General features: G+C 46.6%; 1 protein-coding gene across 1 annotated transcript; it reads left to right on the top strand.

The window, feature by feature from the left end:
• Positions 1 to 738: 738 nt before the first annotated feature.
• Positions 739 to 27294, top strand: SLC25A43 (solute carrier family 25 member 43). Its single transcript, XM_066640062.1, has 5 exons — positions 739 to 1040; positions 3959 to 4200; positions 5179 to 5351; positions 23018 to 23152; positions 25015 to 27294. Exons 1-5 carry the CDS (start codon positions 766 to 768, stop codon positions 25189 to 25191), a joined length of 1002 nt encoding a protein of 333 aa, XP_066496159.1. The 5' UTR covers positions 739 to 765; the 3' UTR covers positions 25192 to 27294.

Here is a 27294-nt window from a genome sequence, read left to right on the forward strand (position 1 = left end):
GAAAGACAGGCGCATAGATCTCACACTGATGTGGCCAGTGTACTCTGGGCTGGTGACCAGCTGGAAACTGCTGTGTGAACCACCACCCCAAGGTTGTCTCTGGGAACCTGGCATTGGCATTTTACTGGTTTTGAAAAGTGGAATCGCAGAGGTGGTGGGGTGAGGGGAGGTCAGGAAAGAGCGGGTGTATTGTCCCCCAGGGAAGGCCAGGGCAATCCCAAGCGACTCTTTGCAGTCTGGACCGTGGTCTGCCTTTCATACCAAAGTGCCACCTCAGTTAGGGCCAATGGCGTAGCTAGAGGGGGTGCAAAGCACTAAGTTTTGCAGGGAGCCTCCCCGCAGCGTGGCCGTGGCCCTTCACCCTCCCCTTCGGAGCCATTGGCACCCACTGCCCAGAATGGCTCTGAAGGGGAGGGCAAGGGGGCCGCTGGCTCCCCGCAAAACTTAGTGCTTTGCGCTCCCCCTAGCTACGCCACTCATGCTTTGGGCAGCCTTTCCCAAGCGTGGCCACCAGCTCCAGCCTGGAAAAGCCTCTCCAGCAGCAGCTGGGTAAGGCACAGGAGCCTGGCAGGAAAAAGAGGTGGCAACCCTGGTTGGTGCTGGGGGTGCCAGTCCTCCCCGCCTCGGTGCCCGCCTCCTTCCAGTCTCCAGACACCGCCCCCGAGGAGCTGACGCGGGGGGCCGGCCCGGGCCGCCGCCGCGCCTTCCTCTTCCTCCTTCTCCGCAGTGCCCGGCCGGCGGGCGCGGGCATGGTGCGGCGGGGGCATGGCGACTTGGCAGAGGGACAGCCGCCTGACGGCGCTGCAGCGGCTGGGCTGCGCCGGGCTGGCGGGGGCGGCGAGCCTGAGCCTGACGGCGCCCCTGGAGGTGCTGACGGTGCTGGCCCAGGTGGGCACTGCCCACGCCTCCCCCCGCGGGCCCTGGCGGGCGGCGCGCAGCCTGTGCCGGGCGGAGGGCGTCGGGGCGCTCTGGAAGGGCAACCTCACCGCCTGCCTGCGCCTCTGCCCCTACAGCGCCCTGCAGCTGGCATCCTACCGCAGGTGAGCCGCGAGCGCGGGGCATCGGAGTGCCAGGGCAGCGCCTGGGCATCGGGCCTTTAAGGTGGCAGCCCTAGCCGCACCGACCCGGGAGTAAGCCCCATAGACTCTAATGGGACTTACTTCTGAGAGGGCAGGCACAGGAGCGGGCTTTCAGGCTGCAATGCTAGCCACACTTACCTGGGAGTAAACCTCATTTCCTGTCATGGGACTTACTTCTGTGTAGACATGCATAGGCTCAGGCTGCAATCCTAGCCACGCCTACCTGGGAGTCAGCCCCATTGATTGTCATGGGACTGAGTAGGTATGCATAGGATTGGGCTCTAGGGCTGCAGTCCTAACCACACTTATGTGGGAGTAAGCCCCATTGACTGTAATGGGACTTACTTCTTAGTAGATGCATAAAATGGGGCTCTGATTCCTTCCTCTTGCTCTGAGGCGTGGCCTGGCCTTTTCTGGGGCTGGGGCCCATCCAAACCTATTTCAGGAACAAAAAGTGATGCTTAAAATAGTCACCAAACAGGATAGTCAGAGGGTAGTAGATTTAAAAGCTGATCTGGGAGGGTCCAGTTTGACTTTTGTCCCCCTAAGGCAGTGGTATTCAAACTGGGGCGTCATGATGTCCCAGCCTGAGGGTTCCGGTCCCTTTCCCCTTAAGGGGCAGGGGGAGGGAGGAGGCAGCTGCAGGATCCCCAGGATCTCCACTCTCACTTTCCCCAACCTGGGGAGCCCTGCAAGTGCTTGCACACTGCTCCCCACACCCAGGGACGGCTGCTGCAGGGACTGGAGGGTGCACCCCAGTCCCTGCAGCCCTCTCAGAAGGGAAAGTGGAGCGATTGCGCTCTGCTTCTGGTTTAGCAGAGCGGGGTGCGATCGTTCCGCTTTCACTTTCCCTGACCTGGGGAACCCTGCCGAAGGTTGTGCAGGGCTCCCCGCACCCCCAGGAGGCTGCCGGAGGCTTGGGCAAGTGTACCCAAGCCCCTGCAGCCCCCCCCAGCAGTGCAATCCTGGGGATCGCGCCACTGCCTCCTCCCTGCCCCTGCTGCCTCCCGCCCCTGCCCCCGCAAAGACTTACTGCGGGTTTCAAACTCCCTGAGAGTTTGAAAAGCACAGCCCTAAGGCAGTAGTTCCCAAACTTTTTTGACTGACAGCTCCCTTGACTTACTTAACTGCAGTTTCCCATTAGGGTTACAATCCTATATACACAGTATAGGACAGTGGGTTGTTTTTTGTTTTTGTTTTTGCAATGATTCTATGGCTCCCCTGGCTGGTTTCCATAGTTTCCTGAGGAGCCAGGGCTCACAGTTTGGGAATCACTAAGGCTCAGGAGACACTCAGACAGTGTGACAAATATATGCCAGTTCATGAGGTCAATTGAGGCAGTTGCCTTAGGCAGCAGGTTGGTGGGAAGTCCCCACTCACCTCCAATGCTTTTCTTTCTCCTGCTCCCTGGCCTAGAAAAGGAATATGGTGATAGAACAGATGAGAGGTTGTGGAGGAGAGTTACAGTGACCATCACTACTTTCCTCTCAGTTACACATCCTCTCCATCTCCCTTGAACTTTTCTAATCCAGAGGCCAGAGGAGCAAAGGCAGGCCAGGCACATCACCAAGTGCATTTGGCATGCCACCTCAGGCTCAGGAAGGGGGTCAATATATGTGTGTAGTTAATGAAAATATAGGTAATTACCCTTTATCCAAACATCCAAAATCCAGACTGTTCCAAAATCTGGGCATAGTTGTCCAAGATTTATTTTTTAACTTTCTGTGGTATGAACACTAGAAGGTCTTGTGCTCATTCCCACATTCAGTGCAGGTACAGGCTGTACATTCTATTCTGTGGTGTGTACTGGGGGCTGGGGATGAGAATAGGCCCTCAGTTTGGCTGTACTTGTCGTCAGAGGCGACTAAACAGCCACCGGGTAGATGGGACTCGTCAGCCTGGGAAGGCAGCTCATCTGAGAGAAGGAAAACTCTGATCCCAAACCTCCACTGCCTTGTGGCTACATCCAGTTATGGAAAAGGCTTCAGGAGTCAACCTGGAGGCAAAATCCGGAGCCAGAGTCCCTGAGGCAGTTCATGGCTGAACACAGTCATGTTCTGGCAACTCCTATGACGCCGCTGGAACCAACTGTATTGGCCTCTGCCTTTCCATTGGACCATTTCAGCGACGTGGAGAGGGGGGATTTGCTGCATGGGAAACAGTCTGTCCTCCTTATCTACTTTACCCAGGCTTCGCGCACTGGAGAGGACACTCTGTTCCAGAACCATCATTCAGAGCGCGACACCATAGTCTTCTGAGACTGAAGGATGCCAACAACTCGATGTGTACTGTACAGACATTGTTGAAAAATGTCAGAGGCCAGCAGACAACAATGAAGAGAGCAAGAGAACATTTCTCATTATATTTATGCAGTTATTCTGAAATCCAGACAAATCTGAAATCCAGACACCTCCACGTCCCAAGCCATCCAGATAAGGGATGCTCAGCCTGTATCCACTCTCAGCCAGAAATATTAAAAACCAAGAAAAGCTTGTTCTCTACAAGATGTAAAAGTTCAGAGTTCCCACTCAGACAAATGCTAACTTGTGTGGTTATTATCATTGCACAGGGTGTGACTTTCTTCTGATTAAAGATATGAGCTGCATGTTTCTCTTCTCTGTGAGAATGTGCTGTGTTTTATATATTATTATTTAAAATACAGTACTATGTGCGTACCAAATAAAACATAGAATACAGTACTTTGTGTGTGTTCGCACACACCCCTGTATAACTAGAGCAACTGGGACATGAAATGCTGAATGAAGAGTGCATGCAGCCCTTGGTCTGAATACAAATAGTCAGTGGTTGTTTTATTGCAACCCATAATGTGAGAGCTTTCTTCTCATTGTAATGCTGCGCAATTTTATGTTTTGTCCTAGGTTTGTCATGCTGTTTGTGGATGACTTGGGTCACATATCTCAGTGGAGCTCCATCATGGCAGGGAGCCTGGCGGGCGTGGTCGCAGCTGTTGCCACTTACCCCACGGAGGTCATAAAGACACGGCTCATCGTACAGAACCGGCTGGATCCGTCTTACAAAGGCATTCTTCATGCTTTGTACATGATTTATCACCAGGAGGGAGCTCTTGCACTTTATCGTGGTGTTTCACTGTCAGTATTAGGTATCTGTGACTAGATTCTTTTTAATCAATATATTGACTAGGAGAAAATCAATAACTATTTTTTTTTAATTGCCTGTGTTAGATCTTGGCCTTAGTTTAGTCTCTGTAAAATTAGAACCCTATCAACGGGCTGCTAAGTGCTTTTGCTATCCTTAGACCCGAATCCTATCCAATTTTTATTGGATTGATTTTTATTGGATTTCTATTATTGATGGGCACAATGCTGCATACTGCAGTGGGGGAGGTGGAGGCCTCCTCAAGGTAAGGGAACGTCAGTGTTATGTTGCTGGAAAGTTGGATGGGATTGGGCCCTTAGTCCTTTCAAAAACTATGTGAGCATGTTACTAATTATTTTAATTGCACAGATGACAGACTAAAGTTGAGACTGAATTTTTCCCAAGGTCACACCCAACAGGTTCATAGTGAGTAGGCCAAGTTTTCAGTTCAAAGTCCAATATTCTGGTTTTTTTGACTTACCCTATTCTTAGGACCCTTTATCAGTAAAATGCTATCCATTTCACAATATCCACAAAATATTATTCTTGGACAGCACTTCAGATGACTCCAAAACAATCAGAAATATTGTGCTCCAAAGAGTACCTTACATAATGTTGAGACTGATGGTATCACAACATGTGCCTAGAATTTTACAATGAATTGTTCAATGTTTTAACATCCACAAAAATATCATCCAATTTAGGAGTTTATGAATCTTGGCTTAAGTTCAGCAACCCCATGCTGAACACATGAAGGATAGGTCTGTCAGTGCAGTAGTTACTGCTGAATTTGGTGCACAGATGCTAGGCATTAACTAGAGGAGAAAGATATTCCCATCATGCTCTTCCTTTGTAAGCTTCTGTAATGTATCTGATTGGCCAGTGTTAGCAGGCTGAGCTAGATGCAGTGTTGATCTGACCTAGAAGAGAAGAAATTAGGAGAGTTTTTATCTTGTTGTCTTTTCTTTGCTTTCCTCAATAGGTGCTATCCCATTTTCCTTTGGCTCATTTCTTGTTTACACCCACCTGGGTCAAATCTGGGGTGAACCCAGCTTCCGCTTCACTCCATTACAGAACTTCGTCAATGGCTGCCTGGCAGCTGGCGTAGCACAGACACTGTCTTTCCCCTTTGAAACAGTCAAGAGGAAAATGCAGGTATGTGGTTTAGGGCTGCATTCACACATAGATCTTAGGAAGGGGTGGTCAACCAGTAGCATATGTGCCATTAGTGTTACAGGCTGCAGGGGCTTGTGGTGGTACTCCCAACAGGAGCAGGAAGTGTTAGACCATCTCTGCTCTGTACTGCCTGATTGCTTGATAAGCAAAGGAAAATTAAACCAAGGCACAGACTGGACAGGGTGGGTGAGTGTCTTCATATATGCAGTCATGTACACAAGAGTGGCACAAGCTCAGGGTCAGGTTTGGGGTCACCTTGTTTCACAAAAAACTTGGCACCACTTTTTGGAATCATTACACCTTTTTGTACAACCTCGGTGTGGATTTACACAGCACATACTTTGCAGCCACTGTCGTATACTTCATCACACTCCCAGGGTTTTGGGGTGCTCAGAGTTGTTGGTTCTGAACCCTAGAGCCCTCAAAGATCCCTGTTCGGTAGTACTGCCACCACCCTGTAAGAGCCAGTGTCTCAGTCCAGGGATACTGAGACCCTCTAGGCTTAACTATATCCCTTGTAGGCACTGAGCACTCTTTTATTTAATATAAAGCCTCAGTCCTTAAGTCACTGGTCCTCAATGAGGATTTGGTAGCTTGCTGAATGGCTAGGCAGGATTCTGAACCTTTGTCCCCAACAGACAATGAACCAACATGGTAAAAAGATTTTTAGTTTATTAAGTACATAGGGTTACAAAAAGTTACAAAGGCAGCAAATGCTAGAGGCATAAAAACTTTTAGGAAACATATCAGCATAAAACAACAAAGCTAACTGGCTATCTCTATTATTCTCTAACTCTCACCTGGGTCAGCTTCTTTTGTAGATCCTCAGGTCAGTTACCTAGGAGGCCACATGGTCCTGGCGGGGCAAGATGTACACCCACCTCCTATCTCACCTAGAGACAAAGACCAAAGACCCTGTCCTCCTGGGCGACCCTGGATGCTCGCCCTCTCAGCTCTTCCCTCCCCCTTGGAGATCTACAGCTGCATTCCATCCTTGATGGGCGTCTTTCTGGCTGCCTAGGTGCTACATTATCACCTTCCATTGAGTTGTAAATTCCTAGCAGCTAGGACTGCAAGCCCCTTGCAAGCCCCTTCTGTGTTACTGGGTTACTTTGGTTCAGGCTTTGCAATGCTACTAGGCCTGAACTGCACATATTCATGACAGCCACCTTGCAGTGGATTATGAAGTTGAATGGCACTGAAACTGAAGAATATGCTTCTTAAAATAGCAGACACCCTTTATCTGTTTATAAAAAAAAACAACACTAACATTCTGTCCTATCACGTTTTGTAAATCCATCCATCCATGAAGGGGAGGAGCCATGCAAGTGACGGGCATGTAAACATGATAGAGTACTTTCTTTGTATGCAAAGGTCTTAGGTTCAAATCCTGGGCATCTCCAGATAGGGCAGAGGAAAATTCTAGTTTGAAACCCTGGAGAATTGCCTTCAGTAAGAGGAGACAAAGCTGAGCTAGAGATAGCAGTATGCAAGTCAGCTTCTTTTCTTCCTTTGCTTGATTTTTAATGGCTGGGCCCATCAGCGGGTTGGGAATAGATTTAGCTCTCTGCCCCATTGTTTCCCCTGAACTATTTTCTCAACTATTTACTTATATGTGGGAAACTGAATCTTTTTACTTTCCCACGTGTAAGTAATGCGGGGTAAAGCACTGCCCGTTACATTGAGGGTGCAACCTGTTCTCAATCCCTGGCACTGAATCTGCCAGGCCTCACTACCAGGGATCCTTCATGATGTGCAAGATCCAGTGGCTCCTCTAGGTGGCTTTGCCATTTAGGCAATCCCTACCTATTTGCACACAGAGGCCACCAAGATGGGCATTTGGCAAGGAACATCATACGCATCAAAATGCAATTTCGATACTGCCTGTGTTCCTTGAATAGCTTCCTTTGCTCTGTTCATTGCCGAAGGTTGATAGATGTGAGAATTCCAAATGCTCAACAGAGTTACAGTTCTACTGAAGGGCACACTTTATAGAAAAATTGGAACATTAGAATAGAACGACATATTTCCAAACCTCTGTTTGCCGAGGGAGCATAAACTGGGAAGCTGAGAAGGTGGTCTTTGCAGTGGAGAACTGGCAGGAGGGGCAGTGCTTAATCCATTTTCCCCTGCCTGTTGATTCTTCCCTCAGACAAGTTTATTTCTGTTACACAGACCTACATGCATTTCACAGACTTAACCTTTGCTGTTGTAAAAGTTAGACCAGTGTTTCTCAACCAGTGGTGCGGGTACCACAGTGGTACTCAAGATTGTGTCTGGTGGTAGGTGCAAGACCCCCGGATACCTGCTGCCCAGTAGCAAGACCAACACAACAACAACAACAACAGTATTTATATACCGGTTTTCAACAAAAAGTTCACAAAGCGGTTTACAGAGAAAATCAAATATCTAATGGCTCCCTGTCCCAAAAGGGCTCACAATCTAAAAAGATGCAACACCAGCAGACAGCCACTAGAAAAGACACTGCTGGGGTGAGGTGGGCCAGTTCCCCTGCTAAATAAAAGAGGAGCACCCACTTGAAAAAGTGCCTCTTAACCAGTTGTTAAACAAACAGCAGAGGGAGGCTTTTTTTTGGTAGGCAGAGCTCCAAAGCGTGCTTTTCATGCTCTCTAAAAAGCCCTCTCATCCACTCTTACTAGTGCTTTTTGTGTCACATCTGGCCTCCCAACCCAGAAGTAACTGGCAATGATGTCATCACCAGTTCCAGTGGTATTTCTTATAGGTGGACCACACAAAGTGGTATGGCAGGGGACAAGCGTTGAGAAATGTGGGGTTAGACCCATTCTTGTGTATACTTGGGGTGCGGAATCAAAAAATGGCATCAGTTTTGCCCAATTGGCTCTAGTTTTGGATGTACAGCATAGCTACGGCTGATGCCGTGTCTTCCTCACGAGGAAGCTGCTTGAATAGGCATATCGGGTAGCTATGCTGTAACCCACCCACCCCCCAAACTAGAGCCACTGAGGCAAAACCAATGCCATTTTTGGATTCAGCACCCCAGAATATCCTAAATTTGTTCAATCATCCTTGGCAACTAAAAAGGGTTTTTTTGTAGGCCTGTGTTATCAGATGCTGATTGGGGGGAAAAAAAAGAAAAAGCAACCTGGAAGAGGGTATGCAGGAAAATATTGGCAGGTGAGACAAGGATCAAGCACTCCCTTCCTGCTACCAGTTCTTCTGTGCAAAATACCCCTCCCCCAGGTTAACATTGGGAGGCAAATAAAGACTGGAAAACCCATGTTTGCTTCCTACTGCATTGTGCTGCCCTTTATCAGAATGCTGGTGGAAAAGTTAGCCACTAGGTTGTGCTGTTCAGCTTGCTAAATGCATTGCAGGTTTCTCTCCAGTTTCTCTCCTTGCTCTCCTGAAGGTGGAGGAACATTCCAGTCCTTTTTTCTATGGGAGTTATCCTAAGAGATTTTTGGACTCTTAGGGCTTTATCTGAGCCAGGGCAGAGCACCCAAATCTGGCTGCACTTCTCAGGCAATCATCAGCTGTAGCACATTCAAAGCAATAATAATAATAATAATAATAATAATAATAATAATAATAATAATAATAAATAAATAATAAATAAATAAATAATAATTAATAATTATTAATTAATTAATTATTCTAATTAATTAATTAATTATATTATTCTAATTAATTAATTAATACAGGTATTTCTATACCGCCTTTCTTGGTCCTCAGATTTCTCCTTAGACTTTATTCAAGGCGGTTTACATAGGCAGGCAAATTAAATCCCGCTAGGGAATTTTACAATTTGAAAGGTTTCTATCTTTCCAGAAACCACAACATTCAGATGTTTCTTTCTTGATCTGGTCGCACATTCTGGCCTCCATCCTCCCACGCTTAGAGCAGATGGAATAGCTCGGCTCAGCTTGTCAGCTACTTCAAGGTCGCACGGTGCGGGTGGCCTCCAACTGGCGACCTTTGGATGTTATCTTCAGGCAAATGGAGGCTCAACCCTCTAGACCAGACCTCCTGCCCAAATTAAATTAAAAACAAAATTAAAAACAAAATTTCCCAAGAAATCGATGTTAGTCCATAAGAAAAAAAAATTTAAAGCCATGTATTAGTAATGCTTTTATTAGAACGAACCAAAAATGACACAAATCCTCAAGCAGTAAAGTGGGATGGCTCCCAAAGATCAGTGTTTTTTAAAAGTGTTAGCAAGTTAGCTAACTTAGGGTGCAATCCTAACCAACTTTTCAGCACTGGCATAGCTATCCTAATGGGGCATGTGCTGCATCCTAAAGTCAGGGGGCAGTCATGGAGACCTCCTCAAGGTAAGGCAATGTTTGTTCCCTTACCTTGGAGTTGCATTGCCCTTATGTCGGTGCTGGAAAGTTGGTTAGGATTGCGGCCTTAGGGCCTAATCCTATCCAACTTTCCAGCTCTGGTGTAGCCACGATGCAGCCCCGTAGTAAGGGAGAACATGTTCCCATACTTTAAGAAGGCCCCAGTGATTGCCCCTCCACCACAGGATGTAGCACATACTCCACTGGCACAACTGCACCAGCACTGGAAAATTGGTTAGGACTGGGCCCTTAGTTAGCTGGAGTTAGCAAGATATTTACAAAGTCTTGTCAATCAGCTTCACTAGGTGCCAGACTTGATCTTGGGGTGTTCCCAGGAGTTATGGGATGAAGAAGAATCCATAATGGGCTCCCATTTTTAGAAAACAAAAAACTCCCATGTTTAGAAAACATAAAATCTAGCAGCTTCCTCTGATCTGCCTTGAGGCACACAGGCCCCTTGTAAGGCAGAGGAAAGGCATGGTAGTGTCTTTAGCAAAGCTTGAGATTAATTCAGTATGTCCACTCTGTGAAGTGTGTTATTTCCATCATTATCACTCCAGCTTTCCCCTGTAGGTCTTACCCCCTGGATTTACCAGTCTCCTCTTGAAATATCTAAGTAAGACCATTAATACAAAATTGAACTGCTTCTTCTTTAGAACAAGACGAAATACCTATAGCTTTACTGAGACCTCTTTGCTATCCACCCTAATTTTATCCTTTGTCTCCCTCTTTCCCTTTGCTCCTGATTGGCATGTTAGAGAATAAAAAGGTACAGTATGGCATGTTTTGGAACCCCTTGGGGTTAGTTAGAGGAACGAGTGGTGGGATGGGGCAGATTTCATTGTTGCTGATGTGTTGGTGAACTTCAGGAGAAATGCACTTGCTACAGAGAGCATTAAAGGGATGAGATTATTCATTCATTTTTTATTTATGGTCACAGACCCAACATGATGGGATGATTTTTTGTGGGAATGTTCTGTTCAAAGGCTAGGGAAGATGCCAGGATGCTCTAGGGCAGGGGTCTCCAAACCCCGGCCCAAAGGCCAGATGCGGCCCGCGGCAAGCCTCTATCCGGCCCACGGCCAGACTTGTCCCCTGAAAGCCCCTGGCCCACTTTGCCGAACGTGACTGGAACTATGCTCTGGTTGCATCTGGAGGGTGTTCTAAGGGCCAGAGAGGTTGAATGAATGAGCCCATTCATTCATTTATTCTCACATCTAAGTTTCATCTTTAATTTATTTATATAAATTTTATATTTAATTTTTTTTCCGGCCCTCAAAACCATTCCAGACATTTGATACGGCCCTCTGGCCAAAAAGTTTGGAGACCCCTGCTCTAGGGCAAGGCTGATGCTAGGACCTTCCAATGGCAAGCAGGTACTGGAGCAGCTACCACCCCCCCCCCACACACACACACAGCTGGTTGGCATGAAGACCCTGCTACCCATTACTCCCCTCTCAAGATAGGTGGCAGTAGCAGCTCATCCAAATGTAAAAACTCCTACTTGGTGGAACCCTTAGGGATGGGAGCCATAACTCGGTGGTAGAAAGTATGTTTTGCATGCAGAAGCCCCAGATTTGATCCTTGGCAACATCTCCAGGGAAAGGAGGGAAAAATTCCTGCTTCAAACCTTGAAAAGCTGCTGCCAGTCCATGTAGTCTATCCTGAATGAGTTGAACCTGAACAAATAATGAACTTGAATAGTCAATCCTGAACAAGGGAGGGCACCAAGATGCAGGTCTCTTGTTGCCTTGTGTGCTCTCTGAGGTATATGGTGGGCCACTGTGAGATCCAGGAAGCTGGGCTGGAAGGGCCTTTGGCCTGATCCAGCGGGACTCTTCTTATGAACCAAGGTCTGACTCAGCAGGAGGCAGTTTTCTAACCATGGCCCTTAGTTTAATCCTGCAAGGCAATTTTTAGGAACCAACAACTTTTTTCAGATGTATGTATATGAAAGCCTTGATGCAGCTCTTAATGTTCCACCAGCAGAAAGCCCCATTGCATAAACTCCTCTGCTTGCATTTTCTGTCTAAAATGTCTCTCCGGAGACACCTGTGTCTATTTTCCCAGGGCACTTCATTGCATGCTAGCAGTAGTAAATCTCCTAGCAAATAGAAGTCCTAGTGCTCTGTTGAAGCTTCTGTTGAGGGCAGCAGGCTTTGGCGTGTCACTTCTTTTGACCCAGAAGCTCTCAGCGAATCGCCAGCGTCCCTGTTCACCTAGCTGTAAAAGGATTCTGTGTTCTTATTTTAGACTTCAGATTAAGTGAAATGAACTCCTTGGACTCTGCTGTGTTACTTCTCCCCCCCCAATCCCTTCTTAGCAGAACCAGAAGTACTTCAGTCCTAGGTGTTCTAGCTGCAAACAGTCCTAGGTGTTCACCTGCTCCAAATAGGTTAACTCTTTTGCCCTGGAGGAACCAACAAAAATCTGTGCAAGGGTACCCCTTTCCATATTGTAGGAAGTGGTTTTGGTGGCATACAGGAGTGAGGCAAAGAGTCACAAGCTGTTGTAGAAAATTTTCTCCCATGAAATTTTGAAAACGGTCGCAGACTGAATCAGTCCTATTCCAAAAGCAGTACTGTTGGGGCAAACAAATGCAGACAGTTTTGCAAGGATGTGTGTGTTGTTTTAAATGGAGTTGTGTGCCTGAACAATCAGCATCTTTGAGACTTGAAGCCTCTCAAGCATGCTGCCCACAGCACAAATGCACCAGTATGTGTGGGTTATAGTGATGGGACATGATGAAGTCAAGGAAAGGTACAACTCATTGATTTCAGTGGGAGAGTGAAGTGGGGGCCCTGAACTACTCCACTGAAATTAATGGAGTTCAAAATGTAGTGATGGGTCAGGACGGGCAGCCAGAAACTATAGGTGGCTGGAGGTACAAATCCTTGTGAAATAGGCACGGGGCTCAGGCACGTGGATTTGGAAGGTATAGGTGGAGACCTAGGCAGAACTGAAAAGCAAAAGGATAGAGAGATGGGGTATAGGTAGGGAAGGCACTTGGAAAGGACTGAGCTATAGTCAGACAAGGACAGAGTCTGGTGTTTCTCCAGACAGAAACCTGAAGTATTGATATCCAGACCAGAGGATGTCAACATCATTTTGGAATCTAGATGATACATCTGTTTCAGGCACCAGTCCTACACAGAGTTAGGTGAGCTTAAGCCCATTGATTTCAATGGACTTGACAGCACATGTGATGTCCCCAGAAGTGAACTCCCCCAGGGACTCAGAGGAGAAGACAGATTGGAGGAGGGGAATTCACTCAGTGCAGACCTCTAGGTGCCCCCAATACACCTGAACTGCGAATCCCCCTTCATAGAGATGAATCCCAGAATCCAGACCTAACAGACAATGTTGCTCTGCTTCTCTCTTTTGACTCCAGGGACTCCCTTGAATACCCTGCATTTGAGCCAGTTCTCCCACAGTGCCATGGGAGCCAACACTTACACAATTGGCCAAGGGCCCTTTAAGACACAAGGTTTTCCTACAGCCACAAATACTCTATGTCAGTGTTTCTCAAACTGTGGGCTGCGACCCCCTAGGTGGGTTGCAAGTCACTTTCAGTTGGGTCCCCATTCTTTTCAGTATTTTATTTTTAATAGACTAGATGCTACCATGGTATGTAACTGCATTTGGGGAAATGTCACAGAACTCAATCCCATGCCTGTCTAATCAGAAATTATAGTCCCATTATAGTCAATGGAGCTTACTCCCAGGAGAGTGTGGATAGGATTGCAGTCACAGATCTGTACTTTTAACAGGCTATTGTGAAGATGCTTTTAACAATGATAGTAAATGGGGCTTACTCCTGGGTAAGTGTGGGTAGGATTGCAGCCAAGATTGTTAAAAATTTTCCTGCTTGATGACGTCACTTCTGGTCATGACATCACTTCCGGTGGGTTCTGGCAGATTTTCATTCTAAAAAGTGGTCCTGGTGCTAAAGGAGTGAGAACCACTGCTCTATAGAATGCAGATGGATGGATGCAGATGGATGAATGCACAAGAGCTTGCTTTATTTATTAGGGAGCTGGTGGAAGTGTTGGAGCCTGCCAGAGGAGAGCCAGATTCTCACTCTGCATACTGAGTCACTGGGACACCTTGGGCACAGACCTTTGAGGGGCACAATTTTATACAGATTAGTTTTTTAACCTGTGTTTTTAAAAAATGCTACTACAATAAATGCAACTGCAAAAATGCAATAAAAATATTTTTTTATTTTAGGATCAATACAAAACATGGCATGTGTATGAATTCACTAGAAAAGTCAGTGATGTTAGGTATTGTTAGTGGAACAAGAAGAAGGGCAGGCAAAGAATGTGCTGGCTTGAAACCGTCAAAGCAAATGCAAAGGTCCAACAATTGAAAGGAGCCATGCTTGACAGGTTCGCATGGAGAGCTTTTGCCTATAAAGTTGTCCAGAGTTGGACACAGCTGACAGCGGAATCCCACCTCATACTGGAACAGGCAGGTCAGAAGGCCTGCGCTGTATCCAGTGTAAGATAGGGGCCCAAAGTGGAAACTCTCCCCCTTACTCCCAGGTAAGCCACCGCAGCCCCAACGGGTCTCCTCGGACTTGCGTCACCTTTGGAGGTGGCATAAGTCAGAGGACAGCAGAGTGGCTTGCAGCCGCTCCACTCTGCTTGGGGACAGGGGCCAGGATCTGGCATATCTGCCAGATTCCAGCCCCACCTCCTGCTCCCCGCCCTTCTGCCTCAGGACCACCCTCCCATGTCCTGGAGCACCCACTTCCCTCCTCCTCCCCACCCCTTTCAGAGCCTTTCATTGGCCAAGCTCAACCAATGCAAGGCTCCCTGTCAGAGTTGGCACAGAGGCTGAATTCAGCCTTTGTGGGCTGGCATGCATCCCTGTGCTGGCCCAGCTGACTCCCAAGGAGGCGTAAACATAACTTACGGCACGTTTGCGACCTTCTTGGGCCAGCCCAGGGCACTCCTAGGATTGCACCCTGAAAGGATAAAACACACACACACAAAACACAGAGGAGTGTCTCTGTATCTACAGATCAGTTATCTGTGGACTCGGTTATTTGTGAATTGGGGGGACCTGCACCCCCTACACTGATTCGTGTTTCTTCCTTAAACAAAGCAAAATCATTGCTGAAATGAAGAGCAACTGAACCAGCCTGCACGCTAGATGGAGCCTAATTGAACATTAACAGGAAGTGCTTCCTGTTAACATTGAATAACAGCCCAGTCCTGGGCTGCCCAATGCTGAGGGCTGCAGCAGCACCAAAATGGCCTGAGCGTGCCAGGTAGCCAGTGGTGACTCTCAACATCTCCTTAGAGGAAGGGGACATTTGTCCCCTGGTAAGGTAAGAAGCCCTGCAATGGGGCTACTTGACTCTGTGCTGGGTATTTAGCTAGTGCAGAGTAAAGCAACCCAGGAGGCCCGACGTGGGGCTATGGATCCGGTGGAGGCTAGTCAAATGGCAGATCTGTTCTTCCTGAGAGTCTGACTTGGGTTTGGGCACCCTCACAAGCCTTTGAAATGTTTCTAATGTTAAATTTGACAATGTGATGGGTCATGACTTCATGTCCAATCTTCTTTAGCCCAGCTGCAGGGGGTGTAGGAAGGCACCTCATATGTCCAGCTGCAACTTCCATTGGGGCATCAGCTGGTGGAGATGGTGGGCTTCCTGATAAGCTCAGAATTTCATCACTCCCTGAGGCACCTGCTGGGCCACTATGAGATACAGGAAGCTGGACTGGATGGACCTTTGGCCTGATCCAGCGGGGCTTTCCTTATGTTCTTATGCCTACCAAAGACAAAGTGCTGCTCAAAGAGCAGAGTGAGTCCAAGGATGTTTTTGCCAAACAGGATTGGCACCTAGTGGACACAATAACAGGCATTAGAACTCTAAGGCTGCAATCCTAACCCACACTTTCCTGAGAGTAAGCCCCATTGAACAAAATAGGCCAGGTCCCCACTTTCAAATATCTTGGCCTACTCTTTCACTATCATTTAACTTGGTCAGCCCATAGGAAGCTAGCTATTGCCACCTCGCATCATCACCTTAAGGCGATTACTCGGTTCCATTACAGCACCGGAACAAAATAGGACTTACTTCTATGCTATGATATGTGAAATGGGGCTCATCCCTCCAGATATAGGAAGTGATGCCAGTAGCCACCGAAGGGACCAAAACATGACAAGCATAATGTTTCTATGATGTCTTATCTCCCACACCTACAAGGAAAGCTGTGGGTCATAACATAAGAACGTAAGAACAGCCCCACTGGATCAGGCCATAGGCCCATCTAGTCCAGCTTTCTGTATCTCACAGCAGCCCACCAAATGCCCCAGGGAGCGCACCAGAGACCTGCAAGGCTTCCTGGGAATTGTAGTTAAGAACATCAGAACAGCTCCACTGGATCAGGCCATAGGCCCATCTAGTCCAGCTTCCTGTATCTCACAGCGGCCCACCAAATGCCCCAGGGAGCACACCAGATAACAAGAGACCTCATCCTGGTGCCCTCCCTTGCATCTGGCCTTCTGGTCTAAGGTTGACACTGTGGGTTTGTGAGTGTAGCAAAAGGGGACACTGTCTGCCTTCTTCCTGCAGCGTATCTTGAGAACATGTTGTAGTTTACATTGGAGTAGATCAATCATTCTGTAAAGAGAGACAAAGCATCATGTGAACAGATAAGAGAGAGCAGAGAGAGAGAGAGAGAGAGAGAGAGAGAGAGGCTACTCGCCAGTCCATATCTCTTTCTTTGTTGAACGCCTGGTTGTGGGGCCACAAGCCTATTACACAAATGGGAAGAGAATAAAACACTGAGGACGTGTAGGGAGGCAGGATATCTGGACTTTGCTTCTTTTGAATTCACGTGTTATTTTTCAGTTATAGACTTCCCCAAACATTCCACTGATGCTTGATTCTTAGGGGATTCCCCAGATTTGGGAGCTACTTATAATTTGGGGGATATTTCTCAAGGGGCCTTCCTTCCATGTAGGCTCTCTAACTTTGTGTGGTAGGTGTGAGCTATCTTTTCCTTGTTCACTCCCAGTTAAAAGGGTGAAGCAGAGAAATAGGTGTTAGTCATTGACTGCTAGGTGCTCCACCCACCAGTCCCTTCTCCACTTACATGTGTGAACAGTGCTAGAGTCTGAACCTGAGGAGTTCTGGCAATCCTCCTCGGGTCTCAGCCAAAAAGTTAGTTCTTACATTCAAAAGTGAACAGGTTCAGTTCCTCCTCCTTGGGTGAGGTATTGATGGACCAGCAGGGGACCCTTAAATCAGAGCAGGACTCACCTTTCCTCCCACACTGAGGCTTTTCCCTTACCCAAGAGTGGTAAACCAACATGAAACCCCAGATGGTGAAGAGAAACAGAAACAAGAGCTGCTCCAGCCCTACAACAAAGTCATGGTAGGGCATGTCCATCTCGAGCCGTGTGACCAAAGACCAAAAGCTGCTCTGGCAATTTCTGGACCAGGCTCAGACTTCCTTGGAAAAATCCCCTGACGTCACAAAGACCCTAGCCCTGATTGGCTCAGGGGACCTTTGTGATGAAAACACAGCAGACTTCGCAATTGGGCAAGAGCATTACACCATAACTTTCACCTGCACCATTCTGAGTAAGTTGTGACACTCCACCACATGACTGATCTGACTGAACCGGAAATATCCCTCTAGGAGGCTTTCAAGCAGGGCACTGGGTATAGGCTGAATAGCCCTTGCCTAGCTGTTTGTTTGCTTAGGGTTCCTGCTGGTGCAAGACCTGTATGCCCACATGTGATAAGATTGGGCCATTTGTCCCATCCTTTTTCAGAGTACTCTAAGGCAGGGGTGCCCAAACCCCGGCCCTGGGGCCACATGTGGCCCTCGAGGCTTCTCAATGCAGCCCTCAAGGAGCTCCCAGTCTCCAATGAGCCTCTGGTCCTCCCAAGATTTGCTGGAGCCCGCACTGGCCCGACGCAATCGCTCTCAGCGTGAGGGCGACTGTTTGACCTCTCGCGTAAGCTGTGGGATAAGGGCTCCCTCCACTGCTTGCTGTTTCATGTCTGTGATGCAGCAGAGGCAGCAAAGGAAAGGCTGGCCTTGCTTTATGCAAGACCTTTTATAGGTCTTGAGCTATTGCAAGACCTTCATTCATCCATATAAGTTCATCTTTGATATATTCATTTATGTAAAGTTATGCAAATTTATTCAAATTTCAAATGTAAATTAATTCTTTCCCCCCCCCACCGACACAGAGAGAGGATGTGGCCCTCCAGCCAAAAACTTTGGACACCCCTGTTCTAAGGCAATGGCCCTCATCTGAATTTCCAGAAACTGAATTCCATAAGTGATCCGTGTTTTGGGTGAAGAACTCCTTTTTTCTTTGACCTGAACCTACTACCAAGCAGTCATATTAAGCCCCCCCACCCCAAGCTAGTATTATGGAGAGAAATTGTCCCCTCTGCACCATTCATATTGCCTTATGGACCATTCTTCTGCTCTCCAGCCCTGGTCTGGCTGGACAACTGTAGCTTAGCAAATGTCACCTAGCATGGAAGATCAATGCAAGGCAAAACTGGAGAAAGGGCAGAAATGAGAAAGAGTTCCACCTCATAGTATTTAATAAAACTACCATTGGAAAAGAGATAAAATACAAAAAAGGAAAACGAGATTTCTGAAAGCCTCTTTAGAAATAGTACCTAGAGAGGAGGCAGAGATGGTGGCTCTCATGTGGGTTTGGTGCGTTATTTTTAGTGATGGTTGGGCTCTTCTCCACTTGCCTCAAATTAGCTCAGAAATTGACTCCTCAGGAAAAGCAGGACAAAATGGGATCATTTCCCAAGACAATTCTAGGTTGAGAAAATTACAGCCCTCTCCTCGCCAGCCCTCCCTGTCAGCTCTTCACCCTCCAAAAGCACACTCCCCCTAGACTTTACTCACCTGTCAACAGGTGGCAGCAGCATCAGAGGTGATGAGGGACTTTTCTCCCCTTCTCACCTGCTCCACAGTGCATGAGGAACAAAGTGATGGTGGCAACCCAGAATTTTACACACTCCTGTCGTATACTTGGTCTCACACTCCCAGGGTTTTGGGTGCTCAGAGTTGTTGGTTCTGAACCCTAGAGCCCTCAAAGATCCCTGTTCGGTAGTACTGCCACCACCCTGTAAGAGCCAGTGTCTCAGTCCAGGGATACCGAGACCCTCTAGGCTTAACTATATCCCTTGTAGGCACTGAGCACTTTCTTTACTTAAAGTCTCAGTCCTCAAGTTACTAGTCCACAATGAGGATTTTTGGTAGCTTGCTGAATGGCTAGGCAGGATTCTGAACCTTTGTCCACAGTGAACCAACATGGTAAAAAGATTTTTAGTTTATTAAGTACATAGGGTTACAAAAGGTTACAAAGGCAGCAAATGCTAGAGGCATAAAAACTTCTAGGAAACATATCAGCATAAAACAACAAAGCTAACTGGCTAACTCTATTATTCTTTGACTCTCACCTGGGTCAGCTTCTTTTGTAGATCCTCAGTTATGTATGAGGCCACATGGTCCTGGTGGGGCAGGATGTGCACCCACCTCCTATCTCACCAAGAGACAAAGACCAAAAGACAAAAGACTCTGTCCTCTGGAAGTGGGCTGGAATCTTGCCCTCTCAGCTCTTCCCTCCCCCCTGGAGATCTACAGCTGCATTCCATCCTTGATGGGCGTCTTTCTGGCTGCCTAGGTGCTACATTATCACCTTCCATTGAATTGTAAATCCTTGCAGCTAGGACTGCAAGCCCCTTCTGTGTTACTGGGTTACTGTGGTTCAGGCTTTGCAATGCTACTAGGCCTAAACTGTACATATTCATGACAACTGACCTATTAATGGACCAATCCTATCCATGGCTGTGGGGTGCAGCAATGTTGATACAGACTCTGTTCCAACCCATGGGCTTGCTGAAGCTTGGGCAGCAGCAGAGAAGTAAGTAAAGAAATTTTTTACTTACCTGCTCTGCCACTCCCCGGTCCCCAGTGGGCATACTCAGATCTATGCCAGCTCTTTTGCTAGTATAAATCTAGTAGGTCCAAGAGGACAAGTTGGGCTATTGGGGGGAAAAAATAGAAATATTTTTATTACCAAATGATTATCTAAAGAATCAATAATAATTCACTCCCTAGTGAATGTACACTCTGTGGCAACCCTGTCTTTTTTGCTGTGCAATGTACAAAATAGACCTTAGAGAGCTTAGATGGGGAAGCTACATTTGTATTACGAGTTGCATTTTACAACTCGTAGTTTTTTACAACTCGTAAGTTGCATTTTACAAGAAGTTACAAGTTGCATTTGTATTAGTTGGAGAGCAGGGCCCAGGAGAAAGGGGTGCAGGAGTAATTTGTACCTGGGTCCAGGGTCAAAAAGGGGACCCAGGAACCAAAGGAGAGGACCAAAAAAATGTCCTGGGATCTTACATTTTCTGATCTCACCAGGGACTATGAGAGAAGAGTGCAGGGGATACATCATACTTGGGTCTGGGGTCAAAAAGGGGCCTGGGAGCCAATGGAAGGGAGCTGGAAATTTCCTGGGATCTCAGAAAATGTTTGCATATATTGTGTGAAGACTAGCATTCACATTTTGGGTAAGCCCGTATATTGTGATTCATAGAAATTATGATCCAATGATTGTTTGAAATTATGATCTGATGGAGAAGGAAAAGGGCCCAAAGTAATCTTTGTACCCCTTAAAGCAGGGGTGCTCAATAGGTGGATCGCGATCTACCCGTAGATCGTGAGACAAAATGAGTAGATTGCGGAGTGCCGACCCCCCCCTTCAGGTGCCTCTGGGAGGAAACGCCGGGAGTAAGGCCCATTGTACTCAATGGGGCTTACTCCCAGGTAAGTGTGGCTAGGATTGCAGCCTCACAGCCTAATCCTAGGCATGTCTACTCGGGAGTAAGTCCTGTTATACTCAGTGGGGCTCAAGGTACACCAACATACATTGTACACATAAATGTTATATGTTATGATGGCGCGAACATTGTAAAAAAAAAAACTCTGGTAGATCTCCGGGCCTTGCTGGGTTTCAAAGTAGCTCTCGAGCCGAAAAAGTGTGAGCACCCCTGCCTTAACGGATCCCCAGAAACCTTTGTACCCCCTGATAAAATTCCTCTCGGAGGCCCTGCTGTGTGATAGGAGCTGTGCTTGTTCTGGCTTTCCACCAAACCACTCGCAGGGTTGCTAGGGGGGAGAAAAGAGGGAGACTTAAAGCGATTTGGAGGAAAGATGGAATACAAATGAACTCAACTGTAACAGAAGGCCCACTTGTTCATTTCTGGGTGTGGATGTGATGTGTTACTCTAATAAGGAAACAGGAGGGCATATTTATTCTTTGTATTTATGAGACATACTTAAAAGTAAAATAATTATATCCTAGTGCTCCTAAACATACAAAATGGCAAGCAATACAGCAGAGACAAGCTTCCTGTCTAGCAGTGATTGGTAGCTTTTTCTTTGTTTAATTATTAAAAAATTAATTAATTTTCATTATAAATTAATTAATTTTCAACTTCCATGGTATCTTAAAAGTCACCGTTATTGAAATTATGGTGCCTGGCAAATTTACTTAAATTTTCATCCATTAGTGAGTTAAAAGGCAGGTGATGAATCAGTTAAAGATTCTTTAATCAGTTGTCAGATCTACTGAAAAGTGCCTGCACTTTAGCTGGATTGGACCTTCGGTGTCCTGCCTTTTCACATACCGGAGCTGCCAAGAGCTTGAAATATTATAGCAGAAGCATCTTGCACTTATCCTTGCCAAGCATTCCTCTGACAGAAGGGATACTTTCGGCTTATCACATCTAGGGAGCTGTTTAAGACTTGATTTATACGGGACGAGGGCCATGGGGAAAGTCTATACCAGGGGTGTCCAAAGTTTTTGACAGGAGGGCCACATAGTCTCTCAGACACTGTGTCCGGGGGCCGGGGAAAAAATGAATTAATTTACATTTAAAATTTGAATAAATTTACATAAGTTTACATAAATGAATATATTGAAGATGAACTTATATGAATGAATGAAGGTCTTGCAATAGCTCAAGGCCTATAAAAGGCCTTGCACAAAGCAAGGCTGGCCTTTCCTTTGCTGCTGTTACTGCATCACAGACGTGAAACAGCAAGCAGTGGAGGGAGCCCTCATCCCACAGCTGACTCAAGAGAGCAAACAGTCTCCCTCAAGCTGAGAGCAGTTGCGTCAGGCCAGTGTGGGCTCCAACAAACCTCCAGAGATCCAGAGGCTCATTGGAGACTAGGGGCTCCCTGAGGGCCGCATTGAGAGGCCTTGAGGGCCGCAAGTGGCCCCAGGGCCGGGGTTTGGGCACCCCTGGTCTATACCTATGTAAGCTATCCAGACATGCCTGGTTATGTTCAAATGCATTTACTATGTGTGCTGGGCAATTGGTGCATTAAATGAGCATGTTCAACAGCTTGGCTCAGGTAGCTGCAGGGTGTACCATCTTATCAAAGACGTGAGCTGCAGGGTATACCCACTGCTTGTTTCCATCTACCTCCTGCTGCTGCTCCTCTGGCTGAAAGAGAAGAGGGGGGTGGAACAGGAAGTGTGGAAGTCCTCTCCCTCTTCTGCTATGTTCCTCTTTTCCTTTCTGAATCCAGATATTTGGGAGGGAAAGTCCCAGCAGAGGCAGCATTTGATGGGCCACTGAGTAGGGTATCTGCCACAGCCCTGGGTCACACTGGGGAGGCCATGGCATTTGGCATGATGCTTTAGGAGCCAGGGGGCTAGTGCTGGGTGAGTGCACCACTGCATTGCCCATGGGTGCTGCAAGTGCATTTACAGGTGTCCAAGGGAAGGCAGACCACTTCCATTTTTAAGGGCTTCCATCATGGCCTGCCTCTTGTATAATTTAGGTCTGAGATGGGGCCTCTACATGCAGCGGAATGAAGTGGTCCGCTGGGCTATACCACTTTCTGGATCATATATCACTACTACTGGTAAAGGATGCCATTCTTGCCTCCTGGCTCAGGCAGTGCCACCTTTACGAGGAATTGCTTGGGAAGTGGCGCTACTTACATCAAACTGTGAGTTATTGCTTCTGACCAGTGAATAATGTGTCGGTGCTCCCAGTAGTCATTGGAAAGATGTCCAAAAGACCAAGCAGGCTTCCGAGAAGCGGCACAGCCCAAGTTAAATGTGACAATCCCGAGAGTCACATAATGGTTGAGACAGCCAGCGCCACCTCAGTCTTCCAAGTTCTGAAATAGATGTGTACATAGAGGCTACAGATTGGGGGGGGGGGATACCCTCTTTATTTCAGGTGGAATGCTGTCGCTTTAAACCCTGTCTGTGTTCTCTCTGGAACAGGCTCAGAGTCCTTGCCTCCCGCAGGAGGGAGGAGGTGACGTCCATTTCACTGGCATGGTAGATTGTTTTAAGCAGACAGTGAAGACTAAGGGCCTCTTTGCCCTTTGGAGTGGACTCACTGCTAACTTACTCAGGGTATGTACCATGATTGAAATGTATAATATTATGCATGAGATGGATAGAGTGAATACAGGGAAGTTCTTCAATGTCAGTAAGTGTAAAGTCATGCACATTGGGGCAAAAAATCAAAACTTTAGATATAGGCTGATGGGTTCTGAGCTGTCTGTGACAGATCAGGAGAGAGATCTTGGGGTGGTGGTGGACAGGTCGATGAAAGTGTCGACCCAATGTGCGGCGGCAGTGAAGAAGGCCAATTCTATGCTTGGGATCATTAGGAAGGGTATTGAGAACAAAACAGCTAGTATTATAATGCCGTTGTACAAATCGATGGTAAGGCCACACCTGGAGTATTGTGTCCAGTTCTGGTCGCCGCATCTCAAAAAAGACATAGTGGAAATGGAAAAGGTGCAAAAGAGAGCGACTAAGATGATTACGGGGCTGGGGCACCTTCCTTATGAGGAAAGGCTACGACGTTTGGGCCTCTTCAGCCTAGAAAAGAGACGCCTGAGGGAGGACATGATTGAGACGTACAAAATTATGCAAGGGATGGACAGAGTGGATAGGGAGATGCTCTTTACACTCTCACATAACACCAGAAACAGGGGACATCCACTAAAATTGAGTGTTGGGCGGGTTAGTACAGACAAAAGAAAATATTTCTTTACTCAGCGTGTGGTCGGTCTGTGGAACTCCTTGCCACAGGATGTGGTGCTGGCGTCTAGCCTAGACGCCTTTAAAAGGGGATTGGACAAGTTTCTGGAGGAAAAATCCATTATGGGGTACAAGCCATGATGTGTATGCGCAACCTCCTGATTTTAGGAATGGGTTAAGTCAGAAGGCCAGATGCAAGGGAGGGCACCAGGATGAGGTCTCTTGTTATCTGGTGTGCTCCTTGGGGCATTTGGTGGGCCGCTGTGAGAGACAGGAAGCTGGACTAGATGGGCCTATGGCCTGATCCAGTGGGGCTGTTCTTATGTTCTGTTCCCTTTCCACATAATATCAGAATCAGGGGACATTCACTAAAAGTGAGTGTGTGTGTGGGGGGGGGGGGAAGTAGGACAGACAAAAGAAAATATTTCTTTATCCAGTGGGTAATTAATCTGTGGAACTCCTTGCCACAGGATGTGGTGATGGCACCTGAAAGCCCAGATGCATTTAAAATTGGGCATATTTCTAGAGGAAAAGTCCATCACAGGTTACAAGCCATGATGGTTATATGCAACCTCCTGGTTCCAGGAGTAGGCTCTCTCTGAATGCCAGATGCAAGGGAGTACAGGATACAAGTATCTTGTTGTCTTGTGTGCCCCCTGAGGCATTGGGTCAGCCCCTGTGAGATACAGTAAGCTAGACAAGATGGGCGTCTGGCCAGATCCAGCAGGGCTCTTCTTATGTTCCTGTAGTAGCTGCAGATCATTACCAGTGGTTTCTTCCTAGCTGAATTTCATCATGCGAGTGCGGACGGCTTCAGTGAATCAATTACTGTATTTGAGCATCTTCATTTGTCCTTAAAACCCTCCTGTGCATCTGACTTTATCTCATATATTTGGCCCTATACGTACGTTCATTTTGGTGGATGTGTTTAGATTCTAATGGCACATTCTCTTTAGTGATGTTTAAATACATTTCCATGTAACCCAGCCCTCAACATGTGCCTTTGTGAGATGTTGATGGAAGTGCCAGGTAACACAGAGGCAGATAATTCCAAGTTCTAAGTTTGGCTGAAAGTTTGGGGTGGCACTGCCGGTATGTGTCAGAATTTCTGAGCTGGGTGGACAAAGAATGGTGGGGTCAACATTTGGCACTGGGGGATTTGGAGAAATCCCTAGAACCAGAGAAACATGTGAATAATTCCAAGTTTTTTTTTTGTTTTTAAACAGATTGTCCCTTATTTTGGCATCATGTTCAGTGCTTTTGAGTTCTGCAAGAGAGTCTGCCTGTATCGAAATGGTTACATCGATTCCCCCTTAAGCTACAAGCTAACTCCTGGTGTAGACCAGAGTTTACGACCTAAAGAACTGCAAGAATTCAAGCTCCTTGGAAGGAGAAACTTCTAAGCCACTGGAAGCATTCTCTGAAATATCATCCTGGAAGGTTATATAGCACAAGATGGACTTTATGGTTTCCTGCCAACAGTGGTAATCTTCAATGGGGTGCAGAAAGAAGGACATTGAAGCTTAATTAATGGCCAACATTTTTCTGGCTAAAGACCTGTTATTTATAAAATGAGGACTGCACAACTTTTACTCCACCAGGTTAGTGCAGCTTAACAGTCATCTCTCCACCCCAAAATGCTAGGCTATCTAACCCTCAGTTTTCACAGCAGCAGGATGCAAAAGAACGGTAGACTTATTACATCCCTGGATGTGTTGCATTTAGCACACTGAGTTCCATGTTGTTCAGGTGTGCTGTGAACAGATGACGTGACTACCAAAGGAACTGACAGTCTTGTTCGGGAAAAGAAATGCCAGGTGTAAGCATCTTTCAGAGTACAATGCTGAAATGGGAAATCAAGCTTTCGATTCAGCGTGCATGCACTGAAATAAAAGCACTATTTTATTTAAAAGTTAAAGTACATGCAAAGGACAATCGAAAAGCATACAAAGACTATTGAACATTGCACATCCTTGAGAACCTAATCTCTAAAACACAGAAGGGAATGAATATTTGTACATATTAGAGTAAGAACATGGTTAAACAGGTCTGGAGAGACAAGGTGGATTCTACCCTTAGTGCCGATTTATATAGGAGTGACCAAACTTGTTTAATATAAGAGCCACATACAATAAACTTCAGATGTTTATTTATATTTAGGAAGCATTTAAATACTTAAATATATTCACTTACCACGAGCGTTAGACATATGTTACATAAGAACATAAGAACAGCCCCACTGGATCAGGCCATAGGCCCATCTAGTCCAGCTTCCTGTATCTCACAGCGGCCCACCAAATGCCCCAGGGAGCACACCAGATAGCAAGAGACCTCATCCTGGTGCCCTCCTTTGCATCTGGCCTTCTGACATAGCCCATTTCTAAAATCAGGAGGTTGCGCATACACATCATGGCTTGTACCCCGTAATGGATTTTTCCTCCAGAAACTTGTCCAATCCCCTTTTAAAGACATCCAGGCCAGATGCCGTCACCACATTCTGTGGCAAGGAGTTCCACAGACCGACCACATGCTGAGTAAAGAAATATTTTCTCTAATCCATATTTTCTCTAATCTGGATGTTCTAATCCAGAGGACTATACCTGGTGAATAATTATACAGATCGGAAATTTCTTTTTTACCTTTTATCTTAATTGTGTTGCCAAAAGAAGCTCAGCTTGGAATATTACCAAGAGCTGCACATTATATGTCAAAGAGCCACATAAGGCATGTAAGCTGTGGTTTGGCCACCCCGATATAGATGCAAGAATCCATGTTAGTCTCCCCTCAAGTGCAATGCCACAAAAGTTGTAGGGGTGTGTTTGTTACATGATATAATGCTTCCTCGTGTCAAAACTCCCTGCATACAGAAAACTAACACATGGAGAAGGCAATCTTATGTATAGTATATCTATTCAGAAGTTAGCCCTACTGAGTTAAATGGGACTTACTCTCAGGGAAGTGGGTATCAGATTGCTGCCTTAGAATCTGCAACCACAAAGTATATTTGGGATGGAGGCACTTAACCCATTTCTGCCCAGCCCACAGGTGTACACATTTGATCCCTGTTGCATATATGCAACATTGGACAGAAATGGCTTAAATATGCAGTTCCCTTATCTGTGTTCTGAAGTGGTACAATGTCAGGAGGGCTACTTCATGCTGCTTCCAAAAATATTGGCTGCCTTTTGCTTGAGAATGCATTGCAGAGATAGGGATGACCACTCCTGTATTTGTTGTCTTCTTTTTGAGCCTCAGAAATCTTGGGACACAAGAGGCTGCAATTTAGATGATGAACCAAAATTATGTTAAAAGCGTTTCTCCTCTCCCAGTTTACAGAACGCTGATGGACCCACATTCACAAGTGATGCTCTGGGGAGTAAAATGGTGACTCTTTCTACCCCTTTGTCATTCTAGATGTGAGCATATGCAATACTGTCAAAAATGCACTTAAAATCCTTGTAATTTTTTTCCCCTTGTTCAAACTGTGTTTGATATTAAACTTTCTT

This window comes from Tiliqua scincoides, chromosome 12, assembly GCF_035046505.1.
Source record: "Tiliqua scincoides isolate rTilSci1 chromosome 12, rTilSci1.hap2, whole genome shotgun sequence".
Lineage (NCBI taxonomy): Eukaryota > Metazoa > Chordata > Lepidosauria > Squamata > Scincidae > Tiliqua > Tiliqua scincoides.

Coding starts and splice junctions, on each gene's coding strand:
- SLC25A43 (XM_066640062.1), top strand. CDS start 766: ATGGCGACTTGGCAGAGGGACAGCCGCCTGACGGCGCTGCAGCGGCTG. Junction 4,201..5,178: donor TGTTTCACTGTCAGTATTAG/GTATCTGTGACT, acceptor TTTCCTCAATAG/GTGCTATCCCATTTTCCTTT. Junction 5,352..23,017: donor CAGTCAAGAGGAAAATGCAG/GTATGTGGTTTA, acceptor TCTCTGGAACAG/GCTCAGAGTCCTTGCCTCCC.